Below are 12,112 nucleotides of genomic sequence, written 5' to 3'. Positions count from 1 at the left end.
ATAATTCATAAATACAAATGAACGCTACAGTGTGCTACAGTGCCGGCACACGTAATTTGTCACTTCCAATTTTAGCAACTAAACAAGCCCTACTCCATCTGCGAGATAATGACCCAGCGGTGACTGTGATCTCGTCCTAGTCGCAGCCTGTGTGCTTTGCGGTCAACTTTTACCCCGCGCCCTCTACGTCTGCGTCTGCGTCCTCCTCCTCCTCCTCCACCACCACCACCCACCACGTACGGGCACGGCCCAGTGCCGGAGCGGAGGTCTGTCAGTGTCAGGTACCTTTCGAGTCACATCACCTGGGAGGTGTCCCGTCCCGTGTGGCCACCTGACGGACGGATCCATGCGCATGCGACGCATGAAGCGCCATGCCCCTGTCGTCTCTGAGTATGCCTATCAGTGAGGAACATGAACATGGACATGGGTCCGGAATGCTCGGCCTCGCCCTCACCCCGTCACCCGCGCACTCGGCTTCAAAACCGGTCACGGATCGCCGAACCCTCCTCTTCCTTCCTGCGCCCTCCAATAAATCAGAGGGCAAGTGAAGTACACAGGATAGGCAACAACCCTAGCTCTTGCTCCCCACATGCGCGAGCGCGATCGAAGCGCGACAGCACAGACGCACTATCTCTCTCTCATCATGGACGCTAGCCGGGCCCACCGCTTGGCGCCATGACGGAGGGAAGAGCATCCCAGCACGCAGCAGGCAGCAGTGCCGCGGGCGCCTCGAAGAGTAGTACGCAGGCAGCAGTGCTGGGGCTCTGTGGCTCGAAGAGTAGTACGCCACTGAGGAACCGGCGGCAGAAGCCGAGGCGCTTAGTGCTAATCAGGCCACGAGATCGAGCAGGAGGGGAGCGATCCGCTTTGACTTTTTGGTCTTGAGATCCTGACCGCGGGAATGAAGTCCAACGGTCCAGGTGGCCTGGTGCCCGGACGGTACCGTCAAAGCGGTCAGCCGCGATGGCCGGTTCTCGAGGGGGTGGCTACGGCTGCGCTCGTGCAACCACGTGTCTCGGCCACCGCCCAGTGCTGCATGTGTGTTTTTGGACTAGTGCATGATTTGATCCGTCCATTCTACTGCGGTCAATGAACTTCGGTATCTCAGGACGTGTTTGTACTCCCCAAAAAGGATGGAAACGATGCTCCTAGGATGACACGTAGCATGTGAAGGTCTTCTCGGCCTAGTGCTTGAGTTGTGATCCATCCATGCTAGTGCAGGCAAGGCCATCTCACGAGCAGCGCTGCCCCACCCAAGGGATAAGACCTATTTTTCCATAGCACAATCTTATTCTTTAGCAAAATCAAGACCATTTTCTAGTGGCAACGAGCATCCAAAACCAAAAGATTTTTCTAGGCAACAAACAAACAAATAATAAGGTTTTGGAATAATCTGAGTTGAACTATTCCAACCCAAAAAAATTCCAATTATTTAATCTGAATGAATAATTCAGATTAATTATAGAATCCTCATATTTTTTATGAGGATTCTATTACCAAAACCAAAAGTAGACTATTCTTGCAATAGGACATACAACCTCTACCTATCTTATCCAATCTTATCCAAAATTCCCATATAAATGAGTTTAGGACTAGTAAAGATCAACAACAATGAACCCATAACACAACAACGTGGGCTCACATTACCTTAGTTTCCTAACTTTTCCACGCCTTGGCATCCTACGGTTGCATGAAATTCTAAGTTCAAAAATCCGACTAATATATATCAAATCGATGTGAAAAAAAACTAGGGGGGAGAGAGGGTACCTTGCTCTCGAAGATTCACAGATCAAATCAAAGTCTCTAAGGTTCAATACCGATTTGTGTAGGGCAACGTGGGGAGAAGAAAAACCCGAGAGGGAGGAGAAAGAAGATGAAGAAGCCTCAGGGCAGGAAGAAGGGGCGTGGCCTTATGTCTTCAGGCTTGGAGCCAGGATGCTGGCGCCAGGAGCCTTGGCACTTGCCATCCTGGCGTCAAGCCCCCACCACGTCTGCATCCACATCAGCTTCTGTGTGAAGACCTTGACGCCATAGATCTTGGTGCCGAGACGTGTAAGCTTGGCGGTAGCCATCCTGGCGCCAAGCTATGGGTCCAGATTTTGAAATAGTTCCGCCAGGGGCGCATTTTTGAGAATCTTTCAGAAAAAGGACTAAAAAACAAAAAAAGTCGGGCAAGGGCCACCGAGGTGAGGTTACCGAGCCACCGGCCGGGGTCCAGGGACAGCCAGCCGCGACGCTGCGGGAGCGGCACGCGCCTCGGGGAGGCAGCAGAGGGCTGTCGGAGAAGCGGCGGGGAAGGCGGCGGAGGGCGTAGGGGAAGCGGCGGGGGAGGTGGCGGCAGAACAGAGGACAGGAAGTGAGGAAGGTAGGATTTAGGGGTGGGGGGTTTTATATGCGGGCCGAGCGGGCTTTAACAGGCTAGGCCGCCCATTTAATCCCAATGGGCCAAATAGGTCAGGCCGTCCGGGGCAGCACGCGGGCTGAGATAGCAGCCCAGGCACAGCCCGTGGTGTGGGCCGGGCCAGCACAAGCACGACGACCGTCGTGCCGGGCCGTGCCTAGACCGGACCAAAATCCCGTGCCGTGGGCCAACCCACGGGCCATGCCCATATGGCCAACTATAGGTCGGCGGTCCACCGGCCACACTAGTGCGGAAGCGCGGCACTGCGTGCACACCGATTGCACTTTTTTTTTCTTTTTCAATTTTTTCCATTTGATTATTTCTTTTTTATATCATTATTTTTACTCAAGTTAGTATCGTTTACATGTATAAGTTAGGTAGATAAGTTACTTAACTGTCACGTTATGCGTATAAATTGTTTGTATCATGAAAATTATATACAAAACGGGGCCCAGGGAAATCACGGGGTAGAAGATGCAGTGGAAAGAGAGAAGACCAAGACGACAGACCTCATGACCTTCAGGTCAAGTCCACCAAATTCATACGAACAACAAAGCCATTATGAAACTGCATCGGAATGAAAACCCATACCGAACGACCGGGCCAACTTGGGGCTGCGTGGTTCTGTCGACCGGTCATGGCTGGTTCAGGTTCGGCTTTTACAAAACACATGTTGGTGATTGCAACTTCTGCACTCGCTTTCACAAAACACTGGATGTTGACTCACCCCAGAAATTTCCCCGTAAACCAACCAGAAATGATACAGCACTTGCTCTGACAGCTTACACCTCAATTTCAACAGTCACAAACCTCAGCGAATGGGAAAGCAAAAGTCACCGTAGAGAACGGCGGCCAAATTTCCAGTCAACTGATTCTACATTTCAGTCGGCAAGCGTTCCACACCAATGACGATAGGCTTACATCTGAAACAGGCACGCTACATTACACTAGATTCATATCTCCAGCTCAGCAGCCTACTTGAAGGAACTTTCGGCATCTCTGACGCAGTCCTGTAATTTGAGTCTCAAGTCCGACATGATCTTTCTCAGAAGTCCATCAGAAAGACAACATAAACTACCCACAGTCCTGTAATTTAAGTCTCAAGTCCAACATGATCTTTCTCAGAAGTCCATCAGAAAGAGACCATAAACTACCATGACAGTCACATGTTATGTTCCAAATGGCAGCCACAACCAGAAGCCTTCTTCATTACAACAGAAACGAGTAGCTAGTGCTACTGGGGTGATCATGGTTGTAGCAGCCCGTTGCTGGCGTTGTCTCCACCTCGGTGCTTCCGAGTAAGCAGGTACTTCTCAAACTCCTTCAGGTAATCCAGGAGCAACACACAGGAGAAGAGAAGGAATCCGCCGAAGTAGTTGCTGCCACCCCCGCCACCTCCACCACCGCCCCCACCTTTGCCGAAGCGGAACGGAGGGAACCCGCCACTTCCATCGTCCAGCTTCGGCCCTTGAACTTTCCCTGGAACAGTTGTAAATCATCATACAGGTGAATTTAAGCCAATGTGGTGAGTTTGCCTGCTTTCTTTGAGCAACTTCAGTTACATCCTTCAAAGACAAATAAAATTGAGTTCAATTATATGCAGCATGATAATTCTAAATTCCAACCTTTCTTATCACGTTGAACAGTTGCACTTGAAGATTTCTTTTGGACGCTTTGGGTTTGAGTAGCTTTACACCTCATACTCTGTAGCAAAGAGTGGTCACAGGAAAGGTAGTCAAACAAGGGATCTGACAGTGAAGTAAATCATAGACAAGATAAGCAGGTTAACATTTTTGTATTCAATTTTTGAATTTCACAAGTTCAGATTTACTATGTACTTAACAACTCACAAAGTTAACGCTTTAGTAATCATTCCTGGTACGATGGTATCTAAGAAATTATGCCCATCACAGACAAGTGATTCACCAACAAGCATTGCAAATCCATGATCCATTCATAATTGAACTAAGCCATTTTGAACATGCAAACTTTTTATAATACACACTCCTTTCAACCTAGGCAAAAGTTAGAATGAGGTCCCCCACTGGCACATTTATCTCAAAGTAGCAGTGGGTTTATCTAACATAATTACCATAGCTAACGATTTAGAAAATTTAAAATTACAATATGGAGACAATAACAAAATGCTTTTAAGATACACTGATGTTTCCACTATGCAATAGTTTGTAAAATGTACAAATATTAGAACGTATAGTTTGATACAAGGCCTGATTTCTGATTAGTTTTTAATCCCATAAACTTCAGTCTACACGTAGTAAGATCAAAATAGACAACAACTCAGTAATACGTACTCTCAATGTTGTTTTAGCAGACACTTTCTGTTCAAATGAGATGCGATTAACCTTAGGTTGCTGAAATTGTGAACCTGCCAAACAGCAAGACAATAATGAGAATTATTCAGCAATACATAGTATAAGCATTGATGTGCAAAAGAGGAACAGCAATGCCAAAAATCAGAAGAATGGTGATTCATGAATCACAAAATCCAAGATCAATCCTCAATTAAGAGTTGGAGACTTTTCGGCCCACTTGTACAAATCCATAGAATTCTCAAGCTTACAGATGTGCGCAATTTTGGGGACCTACTGTGCAATTTACTTTTTAACATAATATAATGAAACATTTTAATTGGAAACAACCAGTTACTCTATTTATCTATAGAGAGAATTTACACATGAACTTAATTAATATCTCATATAAAGGGACTGCGATATGACAGATACTCTTTAAACTAATAAAAAGATATACTTGGAAACAACCAGTTTGTTCTTTTTATCTTTTTTCAGATAATGGAAAATTCTATTATCCAAAAAGAGTATTTGTATATACCTTTTCTATTCATCTAGAAAGAGTATTTACACATGAACATAATTGTAAAAAGGGAAAGTGTGCTATCATAGATTATCCATGATGTATCTAAATTGCATCTGCATGGGATTCATCAGTTTTCATGGCTTGGGTTGAGCAGTGGTGAATCTCCAGAGCAAAAGACAAGCTGGTAAGAACTATGCTACCATTGAAATTCTTTACTTGCACATCTACAGTAGACCAAATACGGACACCACCACTGCTTTCTTTTGGTTTTCAATGCATTTATAAGGCAACAAGTTGTATTTTGACACGTGATTTGTAAGGGTTTTGACACATGATAGTAATTAAGGCGTTTTGTACAAATTACCCGCGGGCAAAAACCCGGTAGGGTGAGGATACGGGTGCCATTTTGTACCCACGGGCAGAGGTGCGGGTTTGAGTTTGTGCCCGCGGGTAATAAATTAGCGGGTACAAAAATGCCGTACCCATGCCCGCGAACCCGCCTGACATGTGGACCCTTCTGTACAAGTATACAAAGGATTTTTTCTAGGGTTCCCTAATCACCTCCTGACTCCCGAAGACCTGCACCGCACAGCCGCACCCAAGTCCCACCCCCATGCCTCGCGCCCAGGCGGACACCCACCGTCGCCCATCCCGTCGGCCATCTCTTCCCGCCGCCCAGCCTCACTCCCCGCCGGCCACCCTTGCTCCCCACCGCCACCTCCCCGCCGCCACAAGTTCGCCCGACAACCTCCCCGGCGTCCCCGCCGCCACCTCTCTACCACCTCCCCGCTGCCACCTCTCGGCTCGTCGGCCTCCCTGCCGTCACCTTCCGCCGGCCGCTCCGCCGCCAGCCGCCGTCTATAGACCAAATGATCGATGTGAGCTGTGAAACTGGTCTGACCAGTTTTCTTGGGTGCTAGATCTTCCAGAAGTCATAACTCCCTCATCCGAATTCCGAATCGGACATTCTACATATGCATTTTGATCATCTCAACAAGAGCTACGCAATGGTGAAGGTCCAATTTAAAATATGACCACTTTAGTCAAATTGATCTACCGGTTTAGAGACTGGTCCATCCAAATTTATCAATTTTAATTGTCAGCAGATTGTTACGTGCAGAAAATTATAAAGAACACAAGTCTATAACTCCAACATTTATAATCAGAAAGAACATAAACCAAGTATATTTTTTTATTTGGAACAAGCTAGTGCTCACGATGCACATGCATCTGACTCAAACACACCCTACCCTATGAGCACATCCAAGGGTTAGGAGATCGAGTTTGACAAAGTTACATCAGACGTCTCATTGTCATGAGTTTGACAAAGTTACATCAGACGTCTCATTGTCATTAGATTAGACACACTGTATTCACCCCTATGAACGTGCGCACAAACTATTAATATGAGCACATTCGACATGCTTAGGCGGCAAGACTGATGCTGCTAGTATTAAGATTGACAAAATTCACAGACGCCTTGAACAGGAAAAAAAACAAAGGTCACTCTGACTTCAGTACGGATTTGAATTTTTCGGTTCCATGTGAAAAAAAACAAAAAAGAGCACCCACGTAAGTTCTTTTAGGGCTCCTTTGGGAACAGAAAATCCGGTCGGGTTCCTGTGATTTCTCTAGGTGGGCTTCCCACGGGAATTTCGTTCCCAGGCTCAATTTCCCTAGCATTTGGGAGCCCACGAGCACGGGGGTGGCAAGCCCAATCCGCAACTTTTCCCTAGGTGAGAACGACCCACCTCTTGGGTCCGGACGCCACAACCCCGCGTTGTCGCGACTCGCGAGGTTAGCGACGCAAGGGAGCTAGCAACCTCACCATCTTCGTCTACTCCACCGCCCCGCCTCTCGCCAGCGCCCCTCCGCGTCGTCGTCCAGGCACTTCCCCTCTTTCGCGTCCTCGTCCTCGTCCCCAGCCAACCGCCACCATCCCGCGTTGCCGCCATCCTCCGTGTACCCATCCCTATCCAGGAGCACCGCCGCCGTCTCGATCTACAACGACACCACCTCAGCCACCTCCTTTGGAATTTGGATCCACCACGGCACCTCCACCCCTCTACTTCTTGGATTTGTGAGTTCTCCACTTTCCTCTTCTCAGGCTCAGACTACATCAACCAGATCGAGGAGGTTAGGGTTCTTCCTTCCCCTAATGCGTTCTTGATTTTGATGGGGTGAAAAGCAGGTTGGGCTCTAGGAGAAGACAACCTGCGTACATCAATCAAGTAATAGATCGGTAAGGTGTCCGTGACCATGTGTTTTTCATTCTCCTCTAAGACCTTCATGTGTTTTCCTTAGCAATAGATTTTGGACAGTCTTGCTATATTCTCTGTTCTGTCAGTCTGGTTATACTTGGAGCTGGTTGTTTCTAGTATGACGCCCAACTAAACATGAGTGATTTTGCATAATGCTCTATAGAGCTACAGGGCGATTGGAGCATTGTAAGAGCTATAGTTCTTAATTATATTTAATTACAGAATATTTGCACTGAACTGTGAATTGATTTAGTTGCCATGGTTAGTGTAATCTGTGTGTGTCTTGTTGGCCTCATTACACTACTATGCTGACAATGAGTACAGGAGACCAAAAAAAATGTTCAGAGTTATAGGATAGTTTCAGTACAGCCTTGGAAAACATAATGGCTGAGTGGCTAGCTTTTGCAAGAGGTCCAGCGATTTCATGATCTGTCTTGATTCTAGATGTATCGAGACAAATCTACTTGTTTGCACCTGCCAACACTTTGTTATTGTATTTAAGGCTCAGATTAACCTTTTATTTCCAACTGCACCTTAAATCCCACAAGATTTTTATGTATGATGACAAAGGACACAACCCTGATCAAAAATGAAAAAAAACAAAAAAAACATACAGAAACTTGAATCCAATAATTACCTCCAAACCTCCTAGCTGAAGTGCCATAGATTGCAGCTCTAGGCAATGAACATGTTCCAAGTTGGGACATTGTGGATGCAACTCAATGCCTACAAGCCGAATATATATCACAAAATCAGTACACAAAAAAAAATGAAACACCTCACAGAATGATTCGAAATGGAATATGCCTCACTACCTGCTGCATAGTTCATAATACCTGAAACAATTTATTTGGATTAGCTATCTAAAGACATAAAAATGCAACAAGAAGTACAAGATAAGCCCGCAATGCGGGTGTTACCCATGTATGTATATACTGAAATATACAGCACGATAGATTAAAGCAAAATATCCTATTACAACACAACTCTACTTACAAACAGTGGACATGAGTTTGAAACAAATAATTTCGCAAAAGAATTAATCATTTGGAAAGGGCATCGCGGACTGGAATTTGTACCAGATGACTGCAACAGGTTTCATTCTCCCATGATCCCAGCGGATGGCAATAATATCAACCGAATTTGCACACGGAGCAAAACGAATGGAACCCAAGAACACATAAGAATTAAGTTTGCGTGTTCTTGACGCACCTATCTCCTCGACAGGTGAACCCCCAAACTTTTGAAAGGTAAATAGCCATTCGCGATGAAATCCACAACAAAATGGATGGACAGACTGAAGAACGCGTCCCAGGAATGAAGATATGGATTTGATCTCACACGGGAAAAAAGCAACCCGACAAAACAGGAATCAGGCTCATAACAATCCATCCAGATGCACCAGGGATCCCTTACCAGCCAAAGCTAAGTCAATCAGGGAGACGCGGCACAGGAAGGACCGAAGGAGACCCAGGCAGCGCGCTTCGATCCGGCGTGGGGGCACTCGGTCGGTGGCCGTCAGGGTCAAGCGAGGAAAGGGATCGGAATTGCTAAACAATGCTTGGCTAATTAATTATTTCGCAATCCCTAAGGTGGTGTTTGGATAGGGTATGGGAAAGGGAAACGGAAATCAGATTGGTGTTTGGATCTTTAGTCCGAACTAAAATTCCTGTCACATCGATCGGAGGCTAATTAGAAGGACTAAACATGAGTTAATCATAAAACTAATTAAACAGATGGAGGCTAATTCGCGAGACGAATCTACTAAGCCAATTTAATCCATCATTAGCATATGTTTACTGTAGCATCACATTGTTAAATCATGGACTAATTAGGCTTAATAGATTCGTCTCGCAAATTAGCCTCCATCTGTGCAATTAGTTTTGTAATTAGTCTATGTTTAATACTCCTAATTAGTATCTAAACATTCGATGTGACACGAAATTTAGGAGGGACTAAAGAACCAAATGGCCCCCTTTCCTTTGTTTTTTCTTTGGTTTGAGCAAGCAAATAAAAACAAGAATGTCTTCCATGCCCTCCCAGCTCCTGGCACCCAACTCCATCCGCCTATCGATTGCTTGCTAAGTCAAAATCTCTGATGAAATGAAAAAAATGGTTGTCCCATCCAATCGGGTTCGGATCCCCTCAAGTGGCCAGATTATGCGTGGCAAGCGGCAGCTCTGAACCCCACACACGTGGGCATGGCGGTTTGCGATTCAAGTGGCAGCTCCGGGCCTTTGCGTGGCAACGGCTTGCGATTCGTGTGGCGGCTCCGATGACTTGTGCAACTAGGCGAGTTAGGAACTTACGGGGAGTCACAAGATGCTCCTCTTGCTCCCACTAGGGCCGATGCCGGCAACGTTTCACCCGTCCGCACTATAGATGCCACCATTCCCAAGAGGCCACGGCAACACGATGAGGACATGGCGGGCAGTAGTAGCCGTCGATGGAGATCGGCAGGAAGGTGATCCGTGCCCGACGGTCTGCTCCGAGAAGATAAATAATAAGTCAGATTCACCCCTCCTTGTTTCCCAGCCAAAACCCACCCCTCCTGCTGGGTATGTAGCGGTGGGAAATAATCTCATTCTATCCCTATCACATACCCATTCTTTTCCCATTCCATAAATCCGAACAAGGGATATGTTATCCTTCTTCCCTTATTTCCCTATCCCATTCTCATTTCCCAGTTCCCAAACACCACCTTCTTGACATTGCCAAACGTGTCAACTCCCCATTTACCAAATTCATCCGATAAAGCACCCAGTTTACTTTTAACATCTCCAACAGTTGTGGCCACCACAGTCTGCCAACACGTTGCAACGGTAGGCTTTAGCTCCGGGTGCCTGTCCCACATGGCTTCGTAAACGAAACTGTCGGCACGCACCGTTTTGTTCTAACTCATCATCAGTTAGTTTCAGCAGCAATCCATGATGATCAGACGTTGCTGCGTTGATATGGCACACATTTGCAAAGGGAAACTGCGCACTCCATTCAGCTGAACCAAGGGCTCGATCCAGTCTGACTTGAGTATAAGTACCCCCTGCCACCTTCTTCTCCCAGGTCCAGAAGCTACAACTATAACCGAGATCAATGAGGTTGCATACATCGACCATGTCGCGAAATCCCTGCATCTGCGATAGCGCGCGGTGTCCCACTTCAAGGTGCTCCTCAGGTCGCAATACTTCATTGAAATCTCCTAGGCAAAGCCAAGGTAAGGTGCTAGTACCACATATGTTCTTTAGAGTATCCCAAGTTTGAGATCTCAGGTTAGTCTGGGCCTCTCCATAAACTGTTGTGATTCTCCAAGGTAAATCACCTATACCCATAACTGAAGCATCAATGTGATACTTAGAATGACCCAAAATATTGATATCCAAATCGTTGTTCCAGAAAATACAAAGACCGCCACTCCTGCCTTCACTACCAACCGCAAAGGCTCTATCAAAACCCAGCGTACCGGCTAGAGCTTCCACACGAATTTTACTAATTTGAGTCTCAAGAATACATAAAATAGAAGGGGCAAACTTTGTGATAAAATCACGGAGCTCTCTGACTGTCGAGGCATTGCCCGCTCCTCGACAATTCAAGCTGAATAGACTCATTAGGACAGGCGGCGCTCCTCGCGGGAGCCCGCCAAGCTATGCAACACGGATACGGATACATGTATCGGTATCGGAAGGTGTATCGGTATCGGAAGGATACGGATACGCGGATACGGCAATTTCCTAAAAAAACCCGATATACAGATACATTAACTATTTAAAAAATAAAATAAAAAATAATGCATATTAAAATTTTAAAACTGATAACAATGAACCGTTGCAATTAACTACTTAAGTGTACTATTACTACAACACAGCAGGTCTCATTCTCAAGTCTCCTCAACTCTCAAATATGGTAGTCTCAAATTTAGAAAATTAATAAAAGGCATGCAGGCTTGCAATTCAGGCAGCAGCAAGTTCCTACTTGCTGCACTGCTCATATTTGGAGACGCCATCTACTGCATACAAGCAATGAAGCAACAAGAAGTCACTAACCGCACTGCAGAAATAGAATAGATCGAGAAGGGGAGAGGAAGACGAAGTGGGGAGCAAAGAAATCAAGCAACAAGCAGTCACGAACTGAAGAAGAGGAGGAGATCGAGAACGGGGAAGGGGATTAACTCAAGGAACTCGTCGCAGGGGCCTGGAACTCGTCGCAGCGGCTACGAACTGAAGAAGAAGGGGAGATCGAGAACGGGAACTCGCTGCAGCCTGGATCCACGTGGCAGGGGCGGAAACTCGTCACTGGCGGCCAGCGAGTAGGGACGGAAGCTCGTCGCCGGTGCTGCGCCGCTGCGTGGGGAAGGGGGAGGCGGAGGCGTGAGGCTGCGCGTGGGAGGGTGGACCGGCGGAGGGTGGTAACTGGTAAGTTGGGCTGGGCCGTATCGATTGGGCGAAACATTTCCGTTCCATAGTTTCCGGCCCAATTAGGAAGGGACATGCGGACACGCCGCGGATACGTATCCCGGCCGTATCCGATACGGAATACGCACCCTTCCTGGCGTATCCGTGTTTCACAGAATATAGCAACACATGTATTTGTAATAAGACACGTAAACCATGGGTACTTCTTC

The 12,112-nt window shown here is 46.7% G+C and overlaps 1 protein-coding gene across 7 annotated transcripts; it reads right to left on the bottom strand.

Annotated features, from left to right (window-relative positions):
• Positions 1–3,100: 3,100 nt before the first annotated feature.
• LOC101774519 lies at positions 3,101–11,955 on the bottom strand. 7 transcript variants are annotated; one of them, XM_022827488.1, is made up of 7 exons: positions 11,661–11,955; positions 8,313–8,333; positions 8,135–8,223; positions 7,065–7,350; positions 4,714–4,787; positions 4,027–4,105; positions 3,101–3,880 (listed from the first exon to the last, which is right to left on the bottom strand). In XM_022827488.1, the coding sequence occupies exons 1-7, from the start codon at positions 11,938–11,940 to the stop codon at positions 3,648–3,650; spliced, it is 1,062 nt and encodes a 353-aa protein (XP_022683223.1). In that variant the 5' UTR covers positions 11,941–11,955; the 3' UTR covers positions 3,101–3,647. The 7 variants fall into 7 exon arrangements, with proteins under 7 accessions (XP_022683223.1, XP_012702550.1, XP_022683224.1 ...); XM_012847096.2 differs by lacking the exon at positions 7,065–7,350 and having other exon boundaries at positions 11,661–11,835; XM_022827489.1 differs by lacking the exon at positions 11,661–11,955 and having other exon boundaries at positions 8,313–9,235.
• Between the last annotated feature and the right edge of the window lie 157 nt (positions 11,956–12,112).

The sequence above is a fragment of the Setaria italica genome, chromosome VI (assembly GCF_000263155.2).
Source record: "Setaria italica strain Yugu1 chromosome VI, Setaria_italica_v2.0, whole genome shotgun sequence".
Taxonomy (NCBI): domain Eukaryota; kingdom Viridiplantae; phylum Streptophyta; class Magnoliopsida; order Poales; family Poaceae; genus Setaria; species Setaria italica.
Note: the sequence above shows the minus strand (reverse complement) of the source record. Positions and strands in the feature narration are given on the sequence as shown.

Excerpts from the sequence above, each read along its gene's own strand:
- LOC101774519 (XM_022827488.1), bottom strand. The coding sequence starts at position 11,940 with ATGTTTCGCCCAATCGATACGGCCCAGCCCAACTTACCAGTTACCACC. Across the intron at positions 8,224-8,312 it reads TATTATGAACTATGCAGCAG|GCATTGAGTTGCATCCACAA; the intron begins GTAGTGAGGCAT and ends TTCGGCTTGTAG. Across the intron at positions 4,788-7,064 it reads CGGTGGAGTAGACGAAGATG|GTTCACAATTTCAGCAACCT; the intron begins GTGAGGTTGCTA and ends GCTGTTTGGCAG.